This window comes from Neodiprion lecontei, chromosome 6, assembly GCF_021901455.1.
Source record: "Neodiprion lecontei isolate iyNeoLeco1 chromosome 6, iyNeoLeco1.1, whole genome shotgun sequence".
NCBI lineage: Eukaryota > Metazoa > Arthropoda > Insecta > Hymenoptera > Diprionidae > Neodiprion > Neodiprion lecontei.
The window spans coordinates 4,824,068-4,848,410 of record NC_060265.1 but is presented as its reverse complement, the minus strand read 5'-3'; the positions used below and the strand labels follow the sequence as shown (position 1 = coordinate 4,848,410).

The window sequence follows — 24,343 nt, the reverse complement described above, 5'->3', positions numbered from 1 at the left end:
ATGTTATTTTCAGAACTCTGTCCTACCTCGTTCCACGGAACGAACACGATATGGCTTTGCGCTTTGAAAGGTGACCTTCCAAACTGTAGAGTAACAGCTCCACCGCCGTTGACGAGCAAATCGAACCATCCATCGTCTCGTGTCAGGGTGAAGCCTTCGAGTGGAGTGCTGGTGCTCACCCTGACACCCATGAGGCCGGTACCAAGGGCAGTAACGACGTGACCGCGAACCACAGCAGAACGGCTGTTGGAAAAATCAAATCAATTACAATCGCGGTTCGTAGATTGTGTCGAATAAACAAAAATTACGTCTACAATATTCGTCTTTTTTGTGCTAGAATGGAAAGTATAAAATAAGCGAGACTATGTTCTAAACTAATATCTATCTACTTCTATTTGTTTTTATACAATGCTTCATAGTTCCTAACACAGTCCACTCTCTGCATTTGGTAGAAGATCTTGGAGAGGTGCAGATTGAAATATTTACATTGCTCAATATTGACAACTAGGCTGCGAGTCTCAAGATTGAACGCATATTTTTGACAGTGAGAAATGGAGTTTAATACGTTCGACGGTCTTCCGATAGAAAACGGTGGTCTAAGCTATGTAAGAATACAGTTTGGAGAAATGGAACGTCCCCACTGTTGTCTGTGGTCAGTCTTGTAACATTTACGTATAGCCTTCACTCAAACTCCAGTTAGCCCCCTTTATTGAGATATTTAGATACGGCAGGTCTTCGAGCGTGATACACGTAGATTGCTAAATTATTTTGATGTTGAAACTTGTGCTATATATATAGAATGACAGATAATTTGTACGATAACAGAATTTTTTTTTTTTTCTTGAGAAGTCTTAAACCTAGGACAACACACGTACAAGTAACACAAATTTGGAAGCGTAACCAAAAAGGCACGAAACACAATGTAGGAATAATAAGGGAACTCAACCATGCAACAAATAGTGTGATGGCAAATGAGCTAGTGATTTGAAAATCTGAGCATATACATATGTCTATAACACATATATAGGCGTTGGTGTAGTCGGCTTACGATGTATAATAATTATAATTGGGCCGCCGCTGCCGTCGTGAATATTGTAAAGTTTACATATAACAGTATTTTGCAAACACACACATACATATACATGACGCATCTATATAGTATATTATATAAATACAGGATATTATGTAGATGCATTATAAAATATTTTGCAGCAGCTACCGTTTAAAACGCTACAAACTTATCTTTTCGATGCGTCGGCTGTACGCCCTCTTACCTTGTGTTGAAGTGATTCCAGAACACACTGACCCAGCAGCACCGATAAAACAGAGCCCAGTTAAAATTTGTGATTACACCAAGAAAATTGACGTCGATTTGGGTGTTCAGTAACGACTATCTATCATCTCATCATTGTCATAATCGCTTTCTCTTTGATCAGTCTATCTTAAGGTTCAACTATTCCTCTATAGAGCATGGGCGTAAGCTTAATATGGTTAACATGGACTCACACATTCTCGCAAGCGTCACTCGGACGGACAAAAGAGGTGCAAGGCACACGCTCGTTCACACGTTCATACAAACATATGTACAAAACTGTTTGGGATGTGATTTCACACGGGTCACAACAACGCACAGATTATCATAATGTATAATAGGAAGGATGACAAGATATATAGTATGGTATACGTAATATATATATATATGAAACTGATAGAAGAAGAGTGTCACTCCACGCAACACTGATTCAGGACGGACAGTGGTCACACAGTGTTCGCGTACGATATTTGCGGAACGATTGCGGTTAACGCAGAAGAGCGGAAAGAGAGAAAGAAAAACGAATTCGCAACGTACCTTTCGTTGAAGGTCTCCTGACGCGCGTAGTTTTGCAGACTGCCCTCGTCGATCAGGAATTTCATCCTCTCAAAGAACGAGGCAGTTATCGCTGGAGGCTGCTTTCGAAGGAGGATGTCGATCGGTTTTGGTGCAGAGACGCACAGCTGGCTATCGCGGCAATGATGGTTGGCGCAACATTCCGGGTCTTCACAATCCACAAGGCCATCTAACGCAACGAGGGTCAAGAAATTATGCACTTATGAAAATCACCACAAGCTACAGGCGAATCCTTCGACCATCTCGATCGGGAACTCACAATATTGTTTCAATATATCATCCAAGGTACCTTTGTCATTATCGCGGCTGTCGCTACAGTTCTGTTCCAACAGAACGCTGCAGTCCGTTCCATCCCAACCGTCGTAGCATCGGCATTCCCACTGAGCCTCACCGTTCACCCTGCACTGTCCATGTCCGGAACACGAGCTTGGACACCCTTCCATTGTGCAATGCCTTCCATTCCATCCGGTTACACATAGGCAAGTACCATTCTTGCATTGGCCGTGTTCGTTGCAACGAGGATCACATTGTTTCATGTTGCAAAGCTCGCCAGACCAGCCGGGCACGCAGTCGCACGCGTTGTCCACGCAATGACCGTGAGGTCCGCAGTCCAGGTCGCAAAGTTCTGTAATATAGGAGGCAGGAAAATTAGCATCACGATTTGGCGAACCTCAACTCGACACCACGACCGGTAATTACCTTTCGAACAATCGTCACCGGACCACATTGGTTCGCACAAACATGTTTGCGTCTCCAGATCAAAGTTCCCGTGACCAGTGCAATCCGGCAGACATTGGAGAGCCTCCTTGTCCATTTGACTGCAGTCGGCGCCCTTCCATCCCTTCTTACAAATGCAAGTTCCTTCGGCGCAGAATCCGTGACCCGAACACGTTGGATGTGGGCAGTCGACCTCCTCGCAGAACTTTCCTTTATAACCACGAACGCAGTTGCACTTTCCGTTGGTACAGTGACCGTGACCGTTGCAATCCGGAACTTCGCATTCGTCATGCCGCAGAGAACACTCCTTGCCCTTCCAACCGGGGTTGCATTGACACTCTCCGTTGATGTACTCTCCCCGTTGACTGCACAGTACCGGACAAACGCTGTCGCTGCAATCCTCGCCGCCGAAGCCAGGGTTGCACTGGCAATGCCCGAGCAGACATTCACCCTTTCCGCTGCATCCGTTCGGACAGTTGTGCGTCATGTCTTCGGCAACGATGGCTATGAAGGCGACTTCTTGCGGGTCACCGTCGTCGTTGTAGAGCGACAAAAACCAGTGACCCGGTTCCATGTAGTGCGTAGCTTCTTTCTTGATCGACGGTTGCTGGAAATCGAATCGAAATGTTACGATCGGTCATGGTGTCACGACACATTTGTATCTGACATGGGTTGATCTGATATTAAGACAAGAGCTGAGAATTTGACAATGCAATAAGAGAATACACGGTGACATACAATGACACTAACATGTGACGCCCGAGATGTGCGAGCCTTGAAACCACTCAGGACTTCCAACAGATCGTATTGCGTGTGAGTCGGAAGAGCGTTTCGCCTCGCGTAAACTCCGATGCTCGCTCCTCGGGGTATGTTGTAGTCGAAACGGACGTAGGCCGCCTCCGATTGGTAAAACTGCATGTTCCAGTAACTGTACGGTGGTATTTCTTTGCTCAGACGTTGTCCGAGCGCAACTTGAGCAAAGGTGGTGCCGTCAGGTGGAAAGGATCGAGCTGGAAACGTTCTTGCACCTAAAATGATGAGTGGGTTTTAAAATCGTTTTCGAAATTTCACGCCAATTTTTTCCCGGGATAAAACGCAGTCGTCTGATTCGTAATGACCAAGAGAACTAGACAAAATTTTGAAGAGAAAAAAAATTTAGAATCAAGGGGGAGCAATTTCCTCGTATATTTTCAAATTTATGCTCGTTACTGATATCATATTTACCCAGGGAATTTTGGCGGTAGAGAAAAAAATTAAGTGATAAAAGAAAATGCTCTGGCATTCCCAGCTTAGCTGCAATGATGTGCGAATTGACAGTACTATATTATCAATCAACTTTGTATTATCTTAATTAGTTTATTTGTGGTTACATTTATATTAAATCGCTATATTCTGCGGATGGATGTTTTGTTGTTAAAATGTGACGAGAATTGCGAATGCTTCGAAATTCCATGTGATTGTTTAAATTTAATTTACTACCACAGATTACATTATATTATACGCAATATGAAATACAACATATTTTGTGATCTTACAAAAAGAGGATGAAATTATTTTTTACGAACCCTTACCACGAACTACTGGTTTTCTATTTACAAACAACCACTAATATACAATTCTACTATCAATACACTCATTACGTTAACCAACATTGAGTCACTACTTACAAGTGCAACGCAAAGAACCGGAAGATAAATAATGCTGCCTGTGTAACGGTGTGATAGGACAAGCAAAGAAGCACTGTTAGCTAAAGCGATAGTGTAAAGGTAGAGTAGGAAGAAAAGAAAGTAAAAAAAGTAGAGAAGTTAGAAAACAAGACCTCACCTTCGAGAATCAGTATAGTGGGCTCTGGGGGAAGTGGAGTTGTCCCAGTGCACCAAAAACCTTGAGTAGTCATCTCCTCCGAGGAGTATGTAGTCGACTCGCTGAAGTTCAAATCCGAAGTACTACTTAACCAAGATTCTGTCGTTGACTGAGTGAGGTTCAAATCCGAAATACTACTTAATGAAGACTCTGTCGTCGACTCCTCAACGTCTGACAGACCTTTCGAACCATTTATATGAAATGAATTATTAATATTCTGGGAGTAATCTTCGGAGCTGGTAAATGAGTCAGTGTCCTCGTAGAAAGAACCGAAGTTGTCATTCTCAGAGTCGTTAAATAAAGCATTTTCGAAAGAGGTAATTCCGTCTGAAAATTTGTCCTTCTCATCAGATTCCATGCAAGGACACGAGCATTCGCATTCCCCACCCCAACTCGGAGGTGGTGATGTCGGGGGTTGGGGCGGAGGTGGAATTAGGGTGGTAGTTTCATCGGCACGCGAGTTTTCCACAACGCTCGACATTGCCTGTTGCCCCGACAATTGCATTGGGCTGATGTTAATTCCGGGAAAATTGTTAGTTTGGCCATCGGTTGGTACGGATACGGACAACATGTACAACGGGCGCGAAGCTTTATTCGAATCAGCGGTTCCCTCAAAATCGTCCGTCGAAATTGTCACGTTTACAAGTACTCGTCGCGATTGTCGCTGCGATTCAGCGCTTCTGGGCACCTCTACGACGTGTACTTGATGCGTTAATGGATGTTCAGGAATGCTGTTTGAGTTAGATGCGACAGAGTTTGCGTTAGATGATTTCGTAGTTTCATGCTTTTCATGCAACGAGCTATCGCAGTTATTGTTAACTGTGTCCGACCTCTGACTAAGCTTCGTCGGCTCGTGTTGAACGCTGTTCTCACTATCGTCCTCATCGCCATTCAAATTACCCGTATTATCTCCAAACTGCTCACTTCCAGCATTCACAACCTGCAGACTCTCCTTGCGTTTAATTTCTGGAACCTCGGGATTATTCTTCTCCTCCTCCTGAATTCTTACTTCGTTAGTTGCCAAGTTTGAGGCGGATTTTATTTCCTGGTCTGGTACGCGGGCTATCTTGGATTTCACAGTCACCCCGACCTTCTCCTGGTCTAGTTTTATTATCTTTACTTCGTCCTGGCCATAACTAAATACTGGATAATCCCGCTGTAGCTCCTCTGATTTCTCCGGCACGGTTGTAATGCCGGGTGAAATTCCACTGGTAACAAACTCCGACGAGGAATCTTCGCGGGACAATTCTCTCGTTTCTTTTATAACCCCGGAAGACTTCGCTTTTTCCAAACCGGCTGACGTTTCGTTTGACCCTTTGAAAATCGCCTCGTCATTTTGACTAATTGTCGCATTTATCCGTTCATCAGTTTTTCGATTAACTTTTTTACTCGGCGGTTCTATCGCTTCAATTTCAGCGGAAGGCCCTTGCTGTGCGCCTTCTTCTTCTTCTTCTTCTTCTTCTTCTTCTTCTTCTTCTTCTTCTTCTGAGCTATGAGCATCGCTATCTATCCGAGTTACTACTAAAGGTAATGCCAGTGGTAAAACTTCATCGTTTGCTTTAGCGTCAGTGTGGAATAACGACATATTGACAAACCCGACGTTATCATTATCGGAGAATAAACTACCATTACTTGAATCTATATGCTTACTGTCCAAACTAGATTTATCTACTTCATCTTCTACATTTTCGCTACTGTTTTGTTCTGGCGGCTTATCAAAATCCAACCTCGACTCGTCGTTCCCGTTAAGGTTAATAGATGCCGGATAATCAATACCGGGCGTATAGATCGTCTCCACATCACCGCTGCTGCTAGCGTTGCCTTTATCAACTTCCACGTCCGAGAATGAACCATTTGTTGTCGGATTCCCATCGAGTTTCGGTATCATTTCGGGTATCCCAGGAATTTCCATTTCGTCAGAGTTATCGGGTATTGACCAATCTGTATAAATCTCTGTGCTGACCTCAATTTTTTCATCAACAAACGTTTCAACGCTTGCATACCTACTCACAGCGTCGTCATGAGCAGTTTGAGATCCGTCGGATTCAGGCGCGATTTCTACCGAAGCAATTGTGCTCGGATCGGGGTCCTCCGAAGAAGTTTGAGAAAGAGGATTGACAGTGTTCGTGAGGTTCGCAGAATCGAGAAAAGAGTTAGTAGAGCTAGAGACATTCACATAAAGCACTGGCCCGATGGTCGACGATCCTGACTTTGGAGGTTCCGTTTTTGGCGCCGACAAAACCGGCCCACTAACCTGCACGTTTTCATGCCCACTTAGCTCAGCATGCACACTCCTACTTATATCTTCATGCAAAGAGATCGTTGTCGGTGATTCGGGCTGTGCTGATTCCACGCCAACCTGACCGGTACCAGTGCTTGGGTAAGGTTTTGGCATTTCTGCAGACGTGTCTGAGGCTTGGGAAGTTTGGTGCAACACTGGGGCATGCTGGTTAGGTGTGTCTCTACGCTTGCGGGTGTAAACAGGGTCTAAATTATTACCTCCTGATGACGATTGCTGTCTCGGCCTGCTCGACGACGTCTTGTTCGGCTCTGTGCTCGCCGGCTTCGATTCTGTATTTTCGCCAACGAGAACGGTGCACGCTTTCGTGCCTTGGTTCCAGTTCACCATGTTCGACGCTGCAAGCAAATGCATTCGACAAATTAGTATCCCGCACTGCACTCGGGTCGCTCTGCCTGACGTGTCGTCAGCTGTAAAACATCTCGTTACCTGCAACGTAGGTGAGGGCTGCCGTCAAACAGAGGGAGAGCATGATCACCACGATGGCAATCAGTTTCCAACTGCACCAGTCGATACCCTTGCGGAGCTGGCATCTGAAGCTCTGCCGCCTCATTGGAATCATCGACGGACCGTGGCCGTAGGGTAGCGTCACTCTGGAATTGTGAATAACGTGAAATTGTTTGGAGGCAATTAGCGTGGCGATGGTAACGCGAGCGAGGGACGTTGAGTGGTGGTGCGAGTAAGATAAACAAGGGAAAAATTGGGCCAGCTTGTTTTTCCTGAATGGAGTTAGCGCGACTCTCGAGGCTTTATCGTAAATTATTCTTCGGGGAAGTGGAAACCTGAAGGAAAACTTACGAAAGTCCAAGAAAAATATTTAAACGAGATATAGTCAGATTCCGAGCGAAAGAAGGCAGGTCCGTTTGTCTTAGTTTTCAGAGCCACGACGCGACGCAATAAAGATGATCAAAGCCAGACCACTTCACTGCCGGCCTTCAAGTAGTACAAACAGTTTTCGCGCCGGCAACACTTCCCTGACTTTTCGGGCTTGTGTAAAACTCGAAAGAGAAACTGGGACTGGGATATATGTATACCCATACGTTCTGTATTGTATACTTTGTTACAAAGTCCTCGATACACGGACCCGAGGATGTTCCCGAACTCTTTCGAACTTGCGGACTGACCGCGTTCTGAAGTGTCTCTCCGAGGAAAAGCGGGAAGGAGACACTTGTGAAAGGTGAGTATACCGCCGCCGGAGGAATCCAAGCACCGAACGACACTTATAGCGAGGAACGGTACGTTATTCGAATTCAAAAGTGACAATTGCCATTCACCGACGTTGACTCATTCAGCCCGTATAACAGCCACAACTCCAAAAGCCCGATGATTCATGACGTTGTCAAGTCCAGCAAGGACTTGGCAACCTATTATTTGTTGTTTCGTAGGACCAGCCCAACAATGGGTCAAGCTTGGTTGAGTTTTTCAACGTGTTTCTTGTTGCCAAACAGATACATCATTTATGCCTCGTACGAGCGTCGTGAAAGTTGGTTGGTAACTCGAGACGATTTGTCACAAAATTAGAATAGTAAAATATTCGTAGCACGTTAAAAAATTTTTATAATTTAAAATCCAGCGACTAACTTGTCGGAGTGTAATGCTTACCTGTCCATATTGTTTTGGAGTTCGACTTTTATAGGGCTGTTTCCTGTCGATTGATTCTTGTTATTGTACTCATTCTTCGGTATCTCTGCAAACGAACAAGAGGAGACAAAAGGTTACCATTAGTCATCTGTTTTCTACTATCAGCAAAAGCATGTTACGCGTTCTTAGAAAGAGAAAACCGTGATGGGTAAAATATCTATACCCTGCATTCCTGAAAACTGACTACTCGGAGTAGTGTTCGGTTTCTTCTTCGCTCGGAAATATAAAACGGCAAGTGCAGAATATTATCAAGACGATACCCGGAAATACCAGATTATTATATTACGTTATATCAATTGCGAGAAATATCACGATACTATTACGATCCGTTGAAAAGAAACAAAATGTTACGGTCTACGATTGCACTCCTATACATATTTGGAAGATGAACATTTACAGGTGTTTAAGGCACTCTAGCGACATCGCCGCAGTTTCGTTGGACATGATTGTAAACGGGGTTGGTCAGCAGGATGGTTTCTTATTACCTGAAGGAAATTCATCGATCCTAAAAATGGAAAGGAATTAATTACAGGGTTCGGTGGGGTGGGTGAGTTTCGGGTTGGGCGCTTTCTTGCGTGTCGAACTAATATCCCTGGCATGCGAGAGAGAGACACGCTAGCTATTGCAGGAGGGGGAGGCTTGGAGTTAGCTGCTAACGTCGTGGCCGATGTTTCTTGCGAGGAACTGCCATCACCAAGGGCATATTCGGGCGCATAGCCACCGCCTAAACCTGATACGCCGCAGAGACGCCCCGTGTTGAATCGATAAGTACATGATTCACCACGCGCGGGTTGAATTTCAAGAAACCTGCATCCTTCCCTAGTCGCGTTTCACGCACCGTGTTGCGGAACCCATGTTTCCTAGGCGGAGGCAGGAGCACCCCTCGGCAAGATTACAGGACCTGCAGGTCCCGCTTCGTCTCTGGGTCAGAGTGTCGAGAGCGGTTATTTGCCTCTCCGTGTAATTATTACCCCCGAGAGAGGGTGCATTAAGATACCGCGGCAAGGGACGTCGAAGGAACGGTCAATATTCGAGGCTTTGTCTTAGGAGGAGCTTTCACTCACCCTTTCACCTCGGGCCGTTACCTGCCGTCTGTAACCTGTTACCTGCTTAAACTTCCACTCGAAATATCGAGGGCGTGGGAAGTTCGTCGAGCCACTCGAAGCCCTTAATTGCAAACGGGGTTCTCGTATCTGGTTCTACGGTGATTATAGCGTTTAGTGTAAACGCGTATTCATATTACCTCTCCAGGTTTTCGGATCCGTTAAAGTGCGTCGGCACTCGAGGAGGAGAGATACCGCGCTTCGAAATACGATTTATGCCAGCGGTGCAGCCGTGCACGGTTATAACGGCTCGTGGGAGTGCAACGTTGAGGAGCCATTATCCTAATAACGCATAACTCCGTTAGACGTTTCACGGTTGATTAGACACCATTTCGGCTCTCCGCTTACACACCGGGGTGCAGTGACTTCCGAGCCTTCGATTCATCCGGTAAGGGAAATCGGCGAGTAGGAAGGCAATCTCGAGTATGAAAAATTCAGAACCGCGAAAAAAGCCCCGATACCGAGTGACCCGCGACTGGCGTCGATCAACCGTCGATCAATCACCGATCGTATTAGCGTAACAAGCCCTCAGGACCTCGCGATACTTTACGAGCCGTATACCATCGGCGAGTGCCGATGTCCGTACCACCGTAACGAACGATTGTCATAAATCATCGAACCTCGGTCAGGGTTGCAGCGGAGCGCGAGTCAGTCCCACGCTTTCAGAGTTTTTCTTTTCAGAAACGAGTCGTCGTCGTCGGGGGGAGCTTGAGTGCCGAGTGAAAACTGAACCCCGTATCTGCGGAGGGTCTGTTAAATTTCGAGGGTTTCAAGGAGCGGTGGTCAATGCCGTCGCGGCGCCCACTTTTAACGGTCTCTCGTAAAGTCCTTAACTCCGTACCCGGGATCCCGTCCTAATACCATCTCCTTCGCCGCCGAGGCGAATCCTGCAACGACTCGAAACCCGGGCGGGCTGCTGCTGGAAGGCAAGTAATTGATACTTCGCCCTAAAAGTATCCGCGGTTTTATTCCCGCCCGGATGTAGATGCGTCGAAGGTGCGAACCTGCGCCGTGTATCCCGGTCGGCGGAGCTTGACTGTAAATTTTTAAGAAGGTGGAAAACGTTCGAGCTTCCCGTTTCAACGGTGCCAGGGAACACCTACCCAAGGCACGTGGCGTGTGACACGTGACTAATACCGGGGAAAAACTGTTTATCCAGATCCCCTCGGGAACCACCCCTTGGTAAAATAATCCTGCAGGGAAAGAGGCTTGATAAATACCAGAAGAACGAATGTTTCAACTTTCTTTTCCCCCCTTGCAATCATCAGGATCGCGAACGTGAACTGATAAGATAAGCGTGCGAACGTTTTCTCTCCACCCTCGGTAAATATCTCGACGAAGAAGAGAAAGAAGAATCGCCGAAAGTATCTCTCAAAGCGTGACACAGCCGACTCACTTGGTATGTTGTAAAAATTTCCAGACGGTGTCCTGACCAGGCAGGATGGCTCCAGGTCCGGATCGCGTTCGTGATCGCTTGTTGCGTGGCTCCCGGGCAATCTTCCGTTCAGTCGGCTCATTGTAGGATTACGGGGGGGCACATCGGGCGGGCCCCTCGGTGCGACGTTGTCCAATAGACACCCTGAAATAAAAATTTCGATATGAGCGCCAGTACTTTGGGAGTAATAATTATCGTCGCTGAAAAAGTTTCTTCAAATTGCAAAGAGTCCGAGGAAGATGAGGGAAATAAAAATGCAATAAAATGGATATATTATGTGGGAAAAGGGAGGAGGAGAGAGAGAAAGAGAGGGAAAGAAAATACTGTGAGAGAAGTAGAAGTTTGGTTCTGCGGCAGTGTGTTGACAAAGACTTTCTCAATCTCGCTTAATCGCGTGCTCATCTCCTGGCATTATATTTCTTTATCGTCGTCGTTTTATCCCCCTCCTTCGTTCCTCTCCTCGCGGCAATCCCCACGCCGAAACTCTCCGCGATATTCGCCCGCCATTCGTCTTCCAGTTTGTTTGCACGCGCGCGGCCTTTTTTCGGCAGGCCAAAAGTGCACTTAACCGTTTTTTTTTCTTCTTCTTCTTTTTCTTACGATCAAACTTCTTGATAACTTCCCAGATTACGATGTACCCCCACCGTCCTATATATACGTATACTTCCAACTCTCATCTTCCCCTATCCGAAAAGAGCATCCTGCGCATCAAGCTTGTTCAAGAAGCGTAATCAAAACTCGTCCGAGGCTTCAGAGTATATGTATGTAACATATACATCCAGACCTTTAAAATCACCCCAAGAAAATTTTTGGGGGTAGTTTTGGCTCGCATGCTGCAGCTACATATAATCCAAAGTGCTCGACGGTAGAAAGGAATAAAGGATCCGACGTCTGGTTATTGTTGTTAATAGTAGGGCCAGAACGGTATTGTATTTCATTCTATGCAACGTGCAACGTAATACCATCTTTTTTATCCCCTAGGCATCAGGTATGGGGTACAAAACGTACCTACGGGTTTCGAGCAGGACAGAGCGTGCGCTCGAAGGACAGTCGATCCTGGCTGTTCGAAGAAAATCCGCTCTCCCTTCCCGACAAAAGACGATGGGTACGGAGCACCGGAGACGAATCCGTGAATCGAATTATGCACAGGTCGTTGAGCCACGCGGGCCGGCGAAGTCCTGAATGAGATTTGGAACGGCGGCCGAGGGAAGTACGAGGCATAATGCAGTGTAGCCCGTGCAGAGGTCTACGGTGCTGCGGAGAAATTCCTTACGCGGACGCGGTTTTCAATGGGGGCGCCTTCGAGCCCCATAGAAACGGAACGGCGAACGCGTAACACAATATCACCCAACGATCTTGCGGGCCAAGAGGCCGTGGCTAATGGAATTTATTAGCAAAGGCTCGGCTTGGCTTTGCGAGGCGAATAGTAGGTACTGTCTGCCTCTTTTTTCGACAGAACCAAGATCCAGGTAAACCTCGGCTCGTCTAGGGCCACTCCACCTGGAATCAAGAGGTCTCTCCTTCGCCCAAGAGACACTCGTTCACCTCGTCGTGACGCGAACGATCAAACAACCAGCCCGAGGTTCGTCCCTCTTCGCGATCGGAAGGGAAGGCTTTCCGATTGTTCTTTGCCTCTCGTTGCAGAACCGCGTTGAAAATCTCGTTGGTGAAAAATTTTTGTCGACGAGTGGCGGAGGGAACATGCTCAAGAGCTTGGGAGGGAAATCTTGAAAAATGAGGGAACTCGGAGCTGGGCGTAGAGGGCGAAACGGTTTTAATTGGAAGCGGAGTGGCCGGGGTTGGAGGTAATTTCTTTACTGCTAAGCTTAGTGATCTTACCTACGTAGGTGTGGTCGGGGCGGAGATGGATGGGTACATACCCCTATATGTTCACCCGGATCTATGTATGTAACCAACTCGAGGCGCCTAGTGCACGAGCGATTTCCAAGCGCGGAATTGAGCGTTATTCGCGAGTTTCTTCGGGGTGCGGAAAGGGTTTCGAACAAGGTGATCGTCGCGTCACCACCAACCGTCTGAAACCCACCTGAGCATTACTCAGACTCGACTGACTCCCGATGCAGCTGCTCTTCCCAGTTGATCGCTAATAACCGAATAAGGTATTGCGGCATTTGCGATCGAAGTAGAAGCCTCTCGGTAGTCAGTGGGTCATAGACCTTCTTTTTTTTTTTTTTTTTTTTAATTGCGTATTGAATTCTTGTGCAACAGATGTTTTCGTGATCCGGAAGTCTTTCGAGACCCTCGGGGCGAACGTTTAACGCAACGCGAGACCGCCTGCGATCTGAACGTGCAGTGTAACGAGTTAAGAACTGCAGCGAACTTTTGCCTCAGGCAAAAGTTGTCACCTGGAAAGAGTGAAAGGTAGAGTCGTCTTGCGCCGGACGCGAAGACGATGCCCACGCGCCGAGGTGCGGACCGGTTTCGTAATCAGCCTCTGGAGTTCCACGATAGTTAACTATAAATAAGGCCCGTCATATGCCGCGACACCCACGTGACTGGCCCGATTAACGCGCGGTCACAAAGTGCCGTGAAATTTTTGTTTTTGGATCGAGTTGATGTAGGATAGATGAACCGTTTGTGGTTACCTTTACAGGAATCTCTATTTCTTAATTTAACTTTTGGTCTTTTCAATTACGTAACTCACGACTGAGCCTCGTTGATTTTAATTAGTGTTGAACGAAAGTTTTAATACCCGGCAGACTTCGTTGATCAAAGCACTTTGGCATAAACCGCTATAGTGGTCATAATATCCGATTACACTTACTTATAATGAATTTAGTCACAAGTGTTACGAATTACGTCTACAATTACTGGTACAATGGTGGTCAAACTCGATGGATGTAAGATAATTGTACCAGTTGTTCACCCTGTCCCAATTATTGACCTCTTTTGGTTAATGCATCTGTTCGATCCTTAGTTCTGACATTACCGAAAATAAATTCGCAGCGTCTAACCCTCCAGCAATTGGTTTTGGTCATTGAGAAATTTAATCTTGCGAAACAAAAGGGTCAATATTCGAGTCCAAACTTGTCAATAACTGTTACACTTCCGGGTCTAAAATTTTCGCGGAATCAATCTCTCTTCAGCGTCGAACGTTGTCGGAGCGAGGGATCAGGCTACGCGTTTGGCAGTTTACGGACGTTGGTAAAGGCCGGACAAAGTCGAGTCCGTTTTGACGCGAACAAGGGTTAGATCCGGAGGTTCGTCCCAGGATACGGAACAACTCGGGACGACGGAAGTGCACCTGCAATTAGACCGGAGTCGCAACGGCATCGGCATAATCGGACCCCTCACGCCAGACCCGCGCCATTGCGGACCAGTGTACAATCAATATGAGCGGCCCCGGAACGCTCGGAGCACGTGCCGTTAATGAGAATTAGAGCAAGGTTCAAGTCAAGTAAGAGTTGGTGCGCCCGCGGCGAGCCTCCCTTACCCGAAGCTCGAAACCCCCGCCACCTCGGCAGAGTTCCTCTCTGTTATTACGAGACGTTAATTTCACCCGAATATATGTGTCGCTGCGTAACTCAAGGAGCCCGGGGCTTTCGGAAAGTCCCATCCATCCGCGCCTCGTTTTCATCCTCGTTATAACAACTCGTCGAGCAAACGATGTTTGTGGAATTACGGAACGATTATCGGACGGGAATGAAATTTACTCAGTGGTCCAGGAGTAAGGCGCTGCAACGCTCACGGTCAATGTCAAGTTTCGACCTTGGTTACGATTGGATGCAGTTTTGAAACTTCCAGTCGTCGCACTTGCGCGTTCATGGAGGATTTTGGTTCGGTAGAAGAAGGGGAGTCTTAGCACGGTGCACGGACTACGTTGGCATTATCGCGGGGTATTTATCACCTCGACATTTCCAAATGTCGGTCCTTTATCAAGCCTCGAAGCACGAAACGCCGCGTTGCGATCGCGCCTTCTGAACCATGTCGCGAAACCTCAAACGTGCTGCACCCTGTCTGCACAAACGGTGGTTGCAAGCCACGCCAAGCGTCATGCACCCTTGGTCACCGAATACGACGGATTATACTGCCTCGTACTCGTGACGTCAGATACACGCACACGCGCACAGTGTCAAATTTGCATAATAAAACATCGCGTGCTGTTCGACCTATTCGTATAGGTATAGGGTAATATTAAAAGTAGACGAGATTCCGCTCTGGCTTGCCCGTTGACCGTACCGCGTTATATACCTTGTCTCTGCGGAAGGCAATCTGCCACCCACGATCCTCTCCCACTCTATTTATACCTGATACACGACATCGTTCGGATCGAGAATTTAGGAACGGTATTTCAAATGTCAGTCTTTCTCATTCGAACAGTGCTCTTTTTCAATTAAAGTATAGCTAACAATAAAATTATGATTCGAGGCTTGAGTTGATCGATAAACAGCTGACTGGAATTCAGCTATCCTCGATACAGAAAATTTTGTTTTATGATATAGAAAAGAAATGCGAAATTTGTTGATCTTACTCGAAAATACCTACTCCCAATTATTTCCAGATCGAATAATTGCCGCTAAGCTTCACCATTACAAGACTTTAACAAGTTCATCGACTCTTTTCGACGCTCCGATAAATTGTCGTTCATCCGTGAACCCTACCTAACGCGCATTTCCTCCTCGAGCAAAGATCCCGCGGACAATAATGTGACATAAGACATACGTAATTGGAAGGTTAAAAAAACTGTTGGCGCATATACTGATTAGAATAAAACTTCTGACAACGAGAGCGAGAGGAATTAGTTACACGAGGGTCGAATGGATAAAAATAAAAAAAAGCTGCGCGTCAGGTTTTTCACCCCCGGGCATTTATCGGTCGCGTGTTCATCGGGGGCAGCCTTAAGTCCGGGAGCTCAGAATTACGGACGATGGGGAAAATAGCGAAGCCGAATGACACGGACGACAAGGCTGGCTGTAACCGAAAATCTGGAAGAGACTAACCTCGACCACCAGGAACACCACCGGGGCCGTAACAGTACGCGTACTCGTTGTAATCCATGCCGGGTCTCCCGAGTAATCCTTTCCGAGGGACGAGATCCAGGAGCGCCGTGGGATCGCACATCTAGAGAGATGTTGAGTTCGCGGGCCTCGAACGACGTCGCCTTCGCCTTCACCGTCGCTTTCCGTCCTCCTCAAATCGTTAAATTTATCACCGAACCATCCTCGCTTCTCTTCCTCCAGTCTGGGCCACCCTCTCTCTTATATACGCCAAACTTTGATCGGGAAGATTATTTCTTCTTCTTTTTCTTCTTCTTCTTCTTCTCCCTGCGGGGAGTTTTTCAAAAGCTTTCTTCTTTTATGTCCGACGATATACTTCCGGCAAGATCCAACTCCGATTTCACGATCTTTGTCGCAGCATGTTTTTTTTACCCCGACAATCTCTTTTTCCTTCCTTTTTACCCCACAACTTATAATATTGTTTCAAATCTAAACGACCCTATAGAAATTCTCACTTCATTTAACAATTATCGAGCCGAACAGTTTTCCACACAGGGCAAAAAACTCTCACAAAATACACACACAAACATACACACCTTATATCAGCCACGTTTCACGATTTATTCCTCAGGTATGATTTTAGAGACGGATGACGGATTCAAAAGAATATTTCGATAAACGAAATTCACAAACCTTTCACTGATCGGATGATTTCAATACACAACATATAGGATCTCCCAAATCGCTCCAGTTTGCACACGAAACCTTGACACCAGAAATAAAACTTCACTCGTCTGTAAATTCCATCGATCACAAAATATATCGCGAATTTTTCTATAAAAAACGAAAAAACCAACAAAAATCACAGAAAATCGAAGAAAGGTCCTTTGATGATAAAAAAAAAACGAATTTAAAAAAAAAAGATTATCCAAAACCTCGGTACTTGTAGAAAAGATATCCGATATCTTCTCGGCTCGGCGCCGGAGCAACGACTGGCAATTTCACCCCCGCGAATAGTCGAGGGTTGAAATTCGGTCGGTTCTGCCCGATCGGCTTACGCGGGACGCTGTAAGATGCCTAACGCTTGCGCGGTCGGTGAGAGACTGAGGATTGCCGGCTAGGCGCGATGACTCCGAAGCGACTGACTGAGGGCTCAGGGCTCGTGGGGCAGGGGGGCGGAGGCGGGGGTGGGGGCGGGAAGCGAAGTTCCCCCGATGGAGGGAGGGGGAGACAACAGCCGGTCGCCGGAGTCTCGGAGCCACCGTCGAGAGTACTTGTGCATCCTGCGTGTGCGGAGAGTACAAAGTGCAGCGTAAGTGTGTATGTGAGAAGATGCGCCGGTGCATCCGACCCGCGGAGATTCGACTCCAGCGGCCCTTAGCCTCTGCCGGATTGGTACCAAAGGGTTTCCCCGCCGTTCCTCCCCCGCTCGTACCTGACTGGGCCCCAAGGCCCCCGGGCCCTCTTCGAACGAGAAAGACTCCCACGATCGGACCAAGTGTGAGACTCCGTCGGCTTGTTTAGCCGAAGATCGCTAAATAAGTTCAAAACTCACGGGGCGGTGGTCCGTCGGCACCGGTGTTCGGTTACGGGTATCGAGGAGTTATTTTCAAACTCGTTTCCGATGATCGTTGTTTCGAACCCCTCTTTCACACGTTCGAAACAACGCCAGAGTCAGATAGCTCGGGGTGATCGATAAAAGAGGGGAATTTTCACCAGGGGAAATCAAGATCATTTCTGACTCTTTCATGTCCCGGGTAATTCGGTCGCCAATATATTTTTAGAAATTCGTGTAACAAGCTCGTTACACGTTACACGGAATTGTAATTAATTGAACCGGTTCCTATTAGCTAATTTTTGTAAAGGCAAATTGCTACTTGTTTTTAGGACGATTCTCACAATTGAAGAGGAGAATTAAAACAGGCCGTCGGCGCTATTTGTATTTTTGAACAGACAAATTCAAGCGACGAACAAATATGTAGCGAGTAAAAAATAGTTTACGTGCCTTTTTTTTTAAGTTGTGATTGCAGGCACTTACAGCCTCCTTTAATTCTCCCCTTCAATCAGTCTCAAATTTCGCTCCACTACTAATTCGGATCCTTTAGTCCTCGACAATTTTTACCACATTCTATAGACTCGTATTACTTTCGAAAAATTAAAAAATATTCACCTACCAATTTTTGTAAATAAATGTGAAAAGTATTCCTTATCGGGCAGGTGTGTCGGTGGCGATGAATCGTGTTATTTAGAGTCTTGCTCGTTTAGCTCTACGCTCCCCGTGCCTCTTATTTAAGCCCCTTAACTTCGTTGGCTGGAAGCTTCAGAGTTCGAGTGTGAGAACTCGAGAGTGTACATTTTCATTTATTTATTTATTTTTTTTTCGTTCTTTGTAATATTTAAAAATGATCGTACATTCGGTAGTTTACGTCTCAATATCGGTGCCACCGCGAAGAGGAGGCACTGTAATCCCTTAATCCACTATCGGTTGTAAAATACTGAGTTAAGCCAATAAAACTAGCTGGCGAGGGTCTCGATGCGGGGGTTCAAGTTCTACGCTCGTGCAGGGCGGACGAGTGAGTGAGTGAGTGAGCGAAGAGACGAGCCCAAAGGGGCCCATCGCATCTGCATACACATGGATGATAGCGTCGTAAATTGCACTACGCTCTTGGCGATGACTGCACCGAACGTCTGTCCGTTTGTCCGTGTCGAGTATGGCTTATATTATAGGTACGCAGAGGTTTTGTTTTTCGTTTTTTATTCATTTTTTTTTTATGCCTAATTTATACCTCGTATCGAACACAGTTGGAAACGAGACTCCAAACTCGCATCTTTTTCCCCCCGTATTATCACCGGGAGGGTAAGATCGGTTCCGAAATGTCTCATTCTCGGGTTACAAATTATTCTGTTTCAATTTCTTGGCCGCTCTCTCAGCGCGGTTTCAGCCGAAGGCTCAGCGAAACAACCATTCAAGACTCTGACGGGTTCGAATGTTTTTCCAGTTGTCTCTTCGGGCTCTGGATTTGTAACGACGGTACCATTAACTTTTATTTCAGGAACCCCCTCCCGCCCCTTATTATATAGAGCAAAATGGTGAAGAAGAAAAAGAGGTTGAGGAAAAAATCCTTCTGCAGCCAGCCGGGTATAACTCGGGGAATTATAATAAGTTGAGGGCCATATGACGGACGTAAAACCTTGCCTGTATATATACGCATGGTGTATATAACGTGTATGGAAGGGTATAAAAAATGTTACGCATACAAAAAAATCTCCGGCGAGCTGCGCCCTAATGATAGGTCGACTCGTTCCTACAGCGCACTGCTCATTTCTTTCTCTTCCCCTCAGTTTTCCTTTCTTTTTCCTTTTTTTTTTTTTATATATACCACTCCTTTACCAAATTCGTTGTTCGATTATCGCAAGGCAAAGCCAAAGAATCATTTTGCTCGGATCTTTGCCACTACGGATGATTCTAGTTTCTCACGGAGAATTTCTAAAGTCAGTATATCCAAACAAAGATCAATTATAGGATGAAACGAGGGTTAAACAGCTGCTGCGTATCAGGCTAAATTTCCCAACTATTTTGGAAGCTGCAATGAGAATTCCTTCCGAGAATCTCTGATGAAAAACAACTCGAAGTCTCCTGCTCTCTGATTGTGAACTCCAAGGCTGAGCAGTTTGCAGAGCACAAGGTCTATTACGTGCTCCGATTTCCGGATATAATACCTGTCCAAAGGAACCAGGGAACGGAGCGAAATTGGGACATACAACACCTTCGACTTCCCTCGTCTCGAAGGATGCACGGCACCGTCTGTCAGGAGACGGCGGCATCAAGGACCAGGCACATCGTACCTTCGCCTGCCATCTGGCCGATACGGAATTCGACTTAACCTTTTTCGTAATCCCAGACGTTTTCCAATCTCGGATGAAAAACTTTTTTCCTTCTCCTCCTCCTCGGGTACGCCCTGCAGTCCTGCAGGTTCACCCTCCACCCGTTCGCCAGGTTCCATTCAACAAGTATATCACCCCCGAAAATCGAGCTGCTCGTCCCAAAAGTTTTTCGTTCTCTTTATTCGCGTTTTCTCTCTCTCTCTCTCTATCTCTCTCTCTCATTCTTTCATCTCCGTTTTCTTTTGGTTCATCGCTCCTCTTTGTCGCCGTTTAAGTTTTTGCAGACGTTTGGAGAAGGAGACCAAGAAAAAAACGGAAAGGGAGAAGGGATCGCTCGCTCTTTTCAATCACGAAATAGCTACTCCGTAGCGTATAACTTCTCTCTCACTGATCCCGCACGTTTGCGGACCATTTGGATACGCGGGGTGTGTCGGTGTCAACTAGGACCTCGTACGCTATGCAGGCACAAAGATACCATCGACCCGAGAAAGCTTCTAGTTCTTGGCTCCATTGTCGGAGTCGAGTAAGGTTGGCGTCTCGGCGATAAGCGTCGCGCGCTTTCAACCTTAAACCTAAAACTGGCTCGTTTTCCCCGCGTAGGTAGCGCGGGAGGGTCGGATTTCCGTAAACATTCTACGTTCGCATCGAGACTCTCGGGTGATGATTAAACATGAGAAGATGGAAACACGTTGAAAGGTCTCCAACATTCGTTGAAATTGAAAATGGTCAACAACAGGAACACATAACACAGTGGAAAGTCATAAATTAAAGTTGGGGACACCGCGCCTGGCTACGGCTACCTTGACTTTCACGAGCGAGAAGAGTGACTCACGGTGTCGTTAACGTCCGCACTTTTCGGTGAGTCAGTAATTTTTCACATACGTGGATGAATCGACCCCTCCCCGTTAGGTACACACGTAAGTTTCGGCCTTCCTCGACGTCTGGGGACAAATTATTCAGAGTCCCGTTTGTGCGTCTCGTCGTACCAACGTATATGATACACCTTTGCCGAGGACGCGAAAACATATTCACTCGCAGGTTGGTTGAATGCCACGGTGAAGGACTCCGTCATTGTCAGCCGGAGCCTTTGATGCCTGGTGAAGTGCCGCCCAGAAGAGAAACCGAGGCTTAAATACTGCATCGACGTCATTTCCGCGGTGCAATTTCGCCCCCCTTTTCTCATCAGCCAATTCGCCGCGTGCGGGACTGGAGGCAGTCTCCATCCTACCAAGCAGAACCAGATCCTATCGCATTCCTGAATCAGAGCCCGGCTCTCATCCCCAGGACTCGGACAAGGACCTCCGGCAATGCACCGAGTCCCGGTGGTTTGTTTTCGCTTATCTCCCGCACAGCCTCGAGGCCAGACTTCCGGCCATCCTTCTGGCCAGCCGGGAATCCTGCAAGGCTTTAGCTTTGCTCCCTGTCTTCGTCGTCCATCTCCCCCCACCGACACCTTTCCGCACTTCCGTCGTCCTCTACGGCGAGGATCAACCGCATGCATATTCAAACGAGTCGTTCGCCGCTCCTACAGTTCGGGGTCCCGCCGAAACCCCTTTGCAATATGGCCTGCAGGGTGGTTAACTCGACGGAAACGCTTGAGCCTGAGAAATTGAAAAATATCCTTGTCGTGAATTTTGATTTCGGTGAAGTTGTTTTACGTTCACCGGGTGAATGTACGAGGAAAGAAATTATAATCGGTGTGCGGGGAAATGTTTTACGGTATAGAAGGTACGTGACGTATAATATTTGTCTGTATATCGGGACCAGTCACGTGATACGGGCTCCTGCCGAGACCAGGAATCAAAAACTATTTGGACTTTGCTTTATCGATCGGGTCGGCATCCCCGTACCTATACCCACTGCCCTGCAATAAATTAAAGGGGATACCGCGTTCCGGTTGGATAAAGAGAGCTGCTGTGTATACGGAGGGTCGGCGAGGGTCGCCCCGGCGGAGCTTGCATCACCGATCCACCACGTCTAAAATCTACATGGACTTTAGTTACACTCCTGTTTACGCGCCCGTATTACGCACACGAGTGTCCTAACGCCGGTTACGAAGACACTACATCGGTGTCGGTCGTATACACGTGGCTACGTTACCCGGCCTAGGCATATTTGTCGGCGTTAGTTTGTACGCATCCACGTTCCACATACATTATATACATATGTATAAGCGCGAAAGCTCCGAGGCTTAAAGGACCGCGGTATCTCGAAGGCGAGAAAGATGCGTCCCAGGAGATAAGGACACGGCCAATTACCGGTAATTAAAAACTAGTAACACAGGTACGCTCCTAGTTAATTACGTGAAAGCTCGTTGAGCGGAAAACCGTTGCTCGAGTAAAATACGACCAGAGTTCCGCCGCATCGATATTCGAGTAGCGTCGATGCGTCGATTAGTATTTTGAAGATCGGATGATTATTTTTTATAAAATGCAACGATACGGATACAGATACGACGAACAATCCGACTCGATGGATTTTTCAATCCCATTATCGAGACGCGGCTGATTTTTAGAATACAAATCGAAAAAAATCGGCGAAACCTGGACGACGGAAGAATTATGCTTATCATCTAACGGACGTTCCTCGAGGTCCGTGCCCGAGTATAGAATGAAATATGCAGAGAGCTATTTCTTCCCTGCTTACCTCCTTATCCGTAATTCAAGGATCCGAACGGCGAACTGTTCGTCCTCTCAAGGACGCACCTTTCCGGCCGGTCTAGTCCCTCAGTCTGTGGCATGAAAGATTCGTCGAGCGCCATCTGACTCGGAGCCTAAGGGGTCGAAGAGGTCCGCTAGCGATCCGAAACGTGAACGCGGATCCGTAGTGATTATGGTAATAAGTCCCGGCAAGTCCCGGGTCCATGTGGCGAGCGTGCTTCGGCCAGATTTTTCGCCGTCGCGTACAATTTGCGCAAACCTTTTCGAGCATTGATGCTTGATGCGAGAGCACGTTCCACGCTCCTCGGAAAGTATAGAAATTCACGGGCCACTCCGAAGGGACGAGTAGAAAAGCATCGTTTTTCATTTGTAATCCAAGAAAATACGGTCCCCTTGCATAGTTATAGGTGAGCGGGCGCGATTCTCCGTTTTTTCGTCTCTCCTTCGACTCGAGACCGAAACACGTGGCGAGAAATTTTACGACCCTTTCCACACGACGGCGAGGGCAAAGTAACGGAGGTCTGACGAGGTGCCGGTAACGTGGCGTTGATTAACCGGCAGTGACTAAACCGAGCCACGCGTTAAAATTCGGGTCATTTTATTCGGACGTTTTTACCGATTCGACGACGCCGACGCGTCCCTTTGATGCGCGTCGACGGGTTTATGGCCGAGCCAGCGTGCCGGGAGCTCATCGTCGTCAGTTTTGATACCCGGTGGGGTTTATATTTGTGGGATAATCAGGTATGCGCGCAGGACAAATAAGTATACGAATTAAACATTTAACGGGTGGTACATGCACCGCCAACGTTTGCGTTTCGTATGTCACCGTACCTTTGCCCTGCGATCGAGAGTTTGGACCCTCTCTCGATTGATGTCGGCGGTAGAGGGGCCTTTCAAGTTGCCCCCGTGCCCCGGTCCCCGATGATTACCTAATACGCTTAGGGGGCTCCTCCTCTACTCTCTGGCCCATGCAATGCGCTTGCAGCACGGCCGCTAACCGAAACCATAATATAATACAACTCGGCGTTTGTTCGCTTCTGCTACATATATTCTAACTGCGAACGTAGCAACATACCTCCCCCCCCCCCCCCCCCCTCCCCCCATTTCGACATACGGCACACGGGGTACACGCGTGATTGAAAGGCAGGCGAAAAACAACCCTTCCTTTCTTCCTGCAGCTCCCCGTAGCGAAACCCCTGCCGAACGCGAGCGTACAGCGTTATTACGTTTATGAAAAAAAAAAGAAAAAATTGAAGGAAATTAGGGGTGGGAAAAACGAAGGGCAGGAGGAGTCAGGTTCACTAGCTTTTTCTATAAGTCTCTGTCTCTCTTTCTCTCTCTCTCGTTCCATCTCGCGTCTCTTTCACTCTTCCGTTGGTCCCGCGTTCTAGACTGCCACATCAGCCAGGGGCGGATGGAAGCGGGGCGGCCAAGAATTACCCAGGCTGCCACTCAAATTGCCCAGACAAGGAACAATCGGCCCTATTACGGGGGCATTTGTCGGTGCCGTGTACCGGCGCGGGTTTCACGCGTGTGTGACATTGTCCGTGGCGTGTACGTGCGTGTGCGGGACACGGTCGTCCACCGTAGGTTGTTCGTAGTTTGAGTGGAGCGTTTTAGCACGGTTATACGGGCACTTTTCTCGTCTTCTCATCGTTTCGCCGGAAGCTCGAAGTTCGGCCTCGGTGTTGTTTCGGAAGTGTTTGCCTTTACCCGTGAACAAATGCAGCAACCCTCCCGCGTCCGCAACCCGGCTCGGATGCTAATGGATTCAAGGAAAAACTGTAAACATTCAACCGCGATGCCAATGTTATTCATCTTCTGATTTTTCCTATAAAAACGTTAGCCTTTGGCGGGGTAAACTTTCGCCCTTCTTCGCTCTTTGTTTCTGCGAAAC

At 47.2% G+C, this 24,343-nt stretch overlaps 1 protein-coding gene across 7 annotated transcripts in view; it reads right to left on the bottom strand.

Moving 5' to 3' along the window:
* The window catches only part of LOC107224631 (teneurin-m), a 342,331-nt gene that overhangs the window by 7,648 nt on the left and 310,340 nt on the right, over positions 1-24,343 (bottom strand). For 5 of the 7 annotated variants that reach the window (XM_046742613.1, XM_046742615.1, XM_046742616.1 and 2 more), the window contains 10 exons: positions 10,908-11,090; positions 8,370-8,454; positions 7,197-7,360; positions 6,968-7,105; positions 3,344-3,633; positions 2,588-3,212; positions 2,178-2,513; positions 1,850-2,057; positions 1,275-1,301; positions 27-243 (listed from right to left, as the gene is read on the bottom strand). In XM_046742613.1, coding sequence (XP_046598569.1) covers positions 27-243; positions 1,275-1,301; positions 1,850-2,057; positions 2,178-2,513; positions 2,588-3,212; positions 3,344-3,633; positions 6,968-7,105; positions 7,197-7,360; positions 8,370-8,454; positions 10,908-11,090 — 2,273 coding nt within the window. Of the gene's footprint in view, positions 1-26; positions 244-1,274; positions 1,302-1,849; positions 2,058-2,177; positions 2,514-2,587; positions 3,213-3,343; positions 3,634-4,429; positions 6,744-6,967; positions 7,106-7,196; positions 7,361-8,369; positions 8,455-10,907; positions 11,091-24,343 lie in introns of those variants that run through there. The other 2 variants (XM_046742612.1, XM_015664767.2) reach the window with 2 other exon arrangements.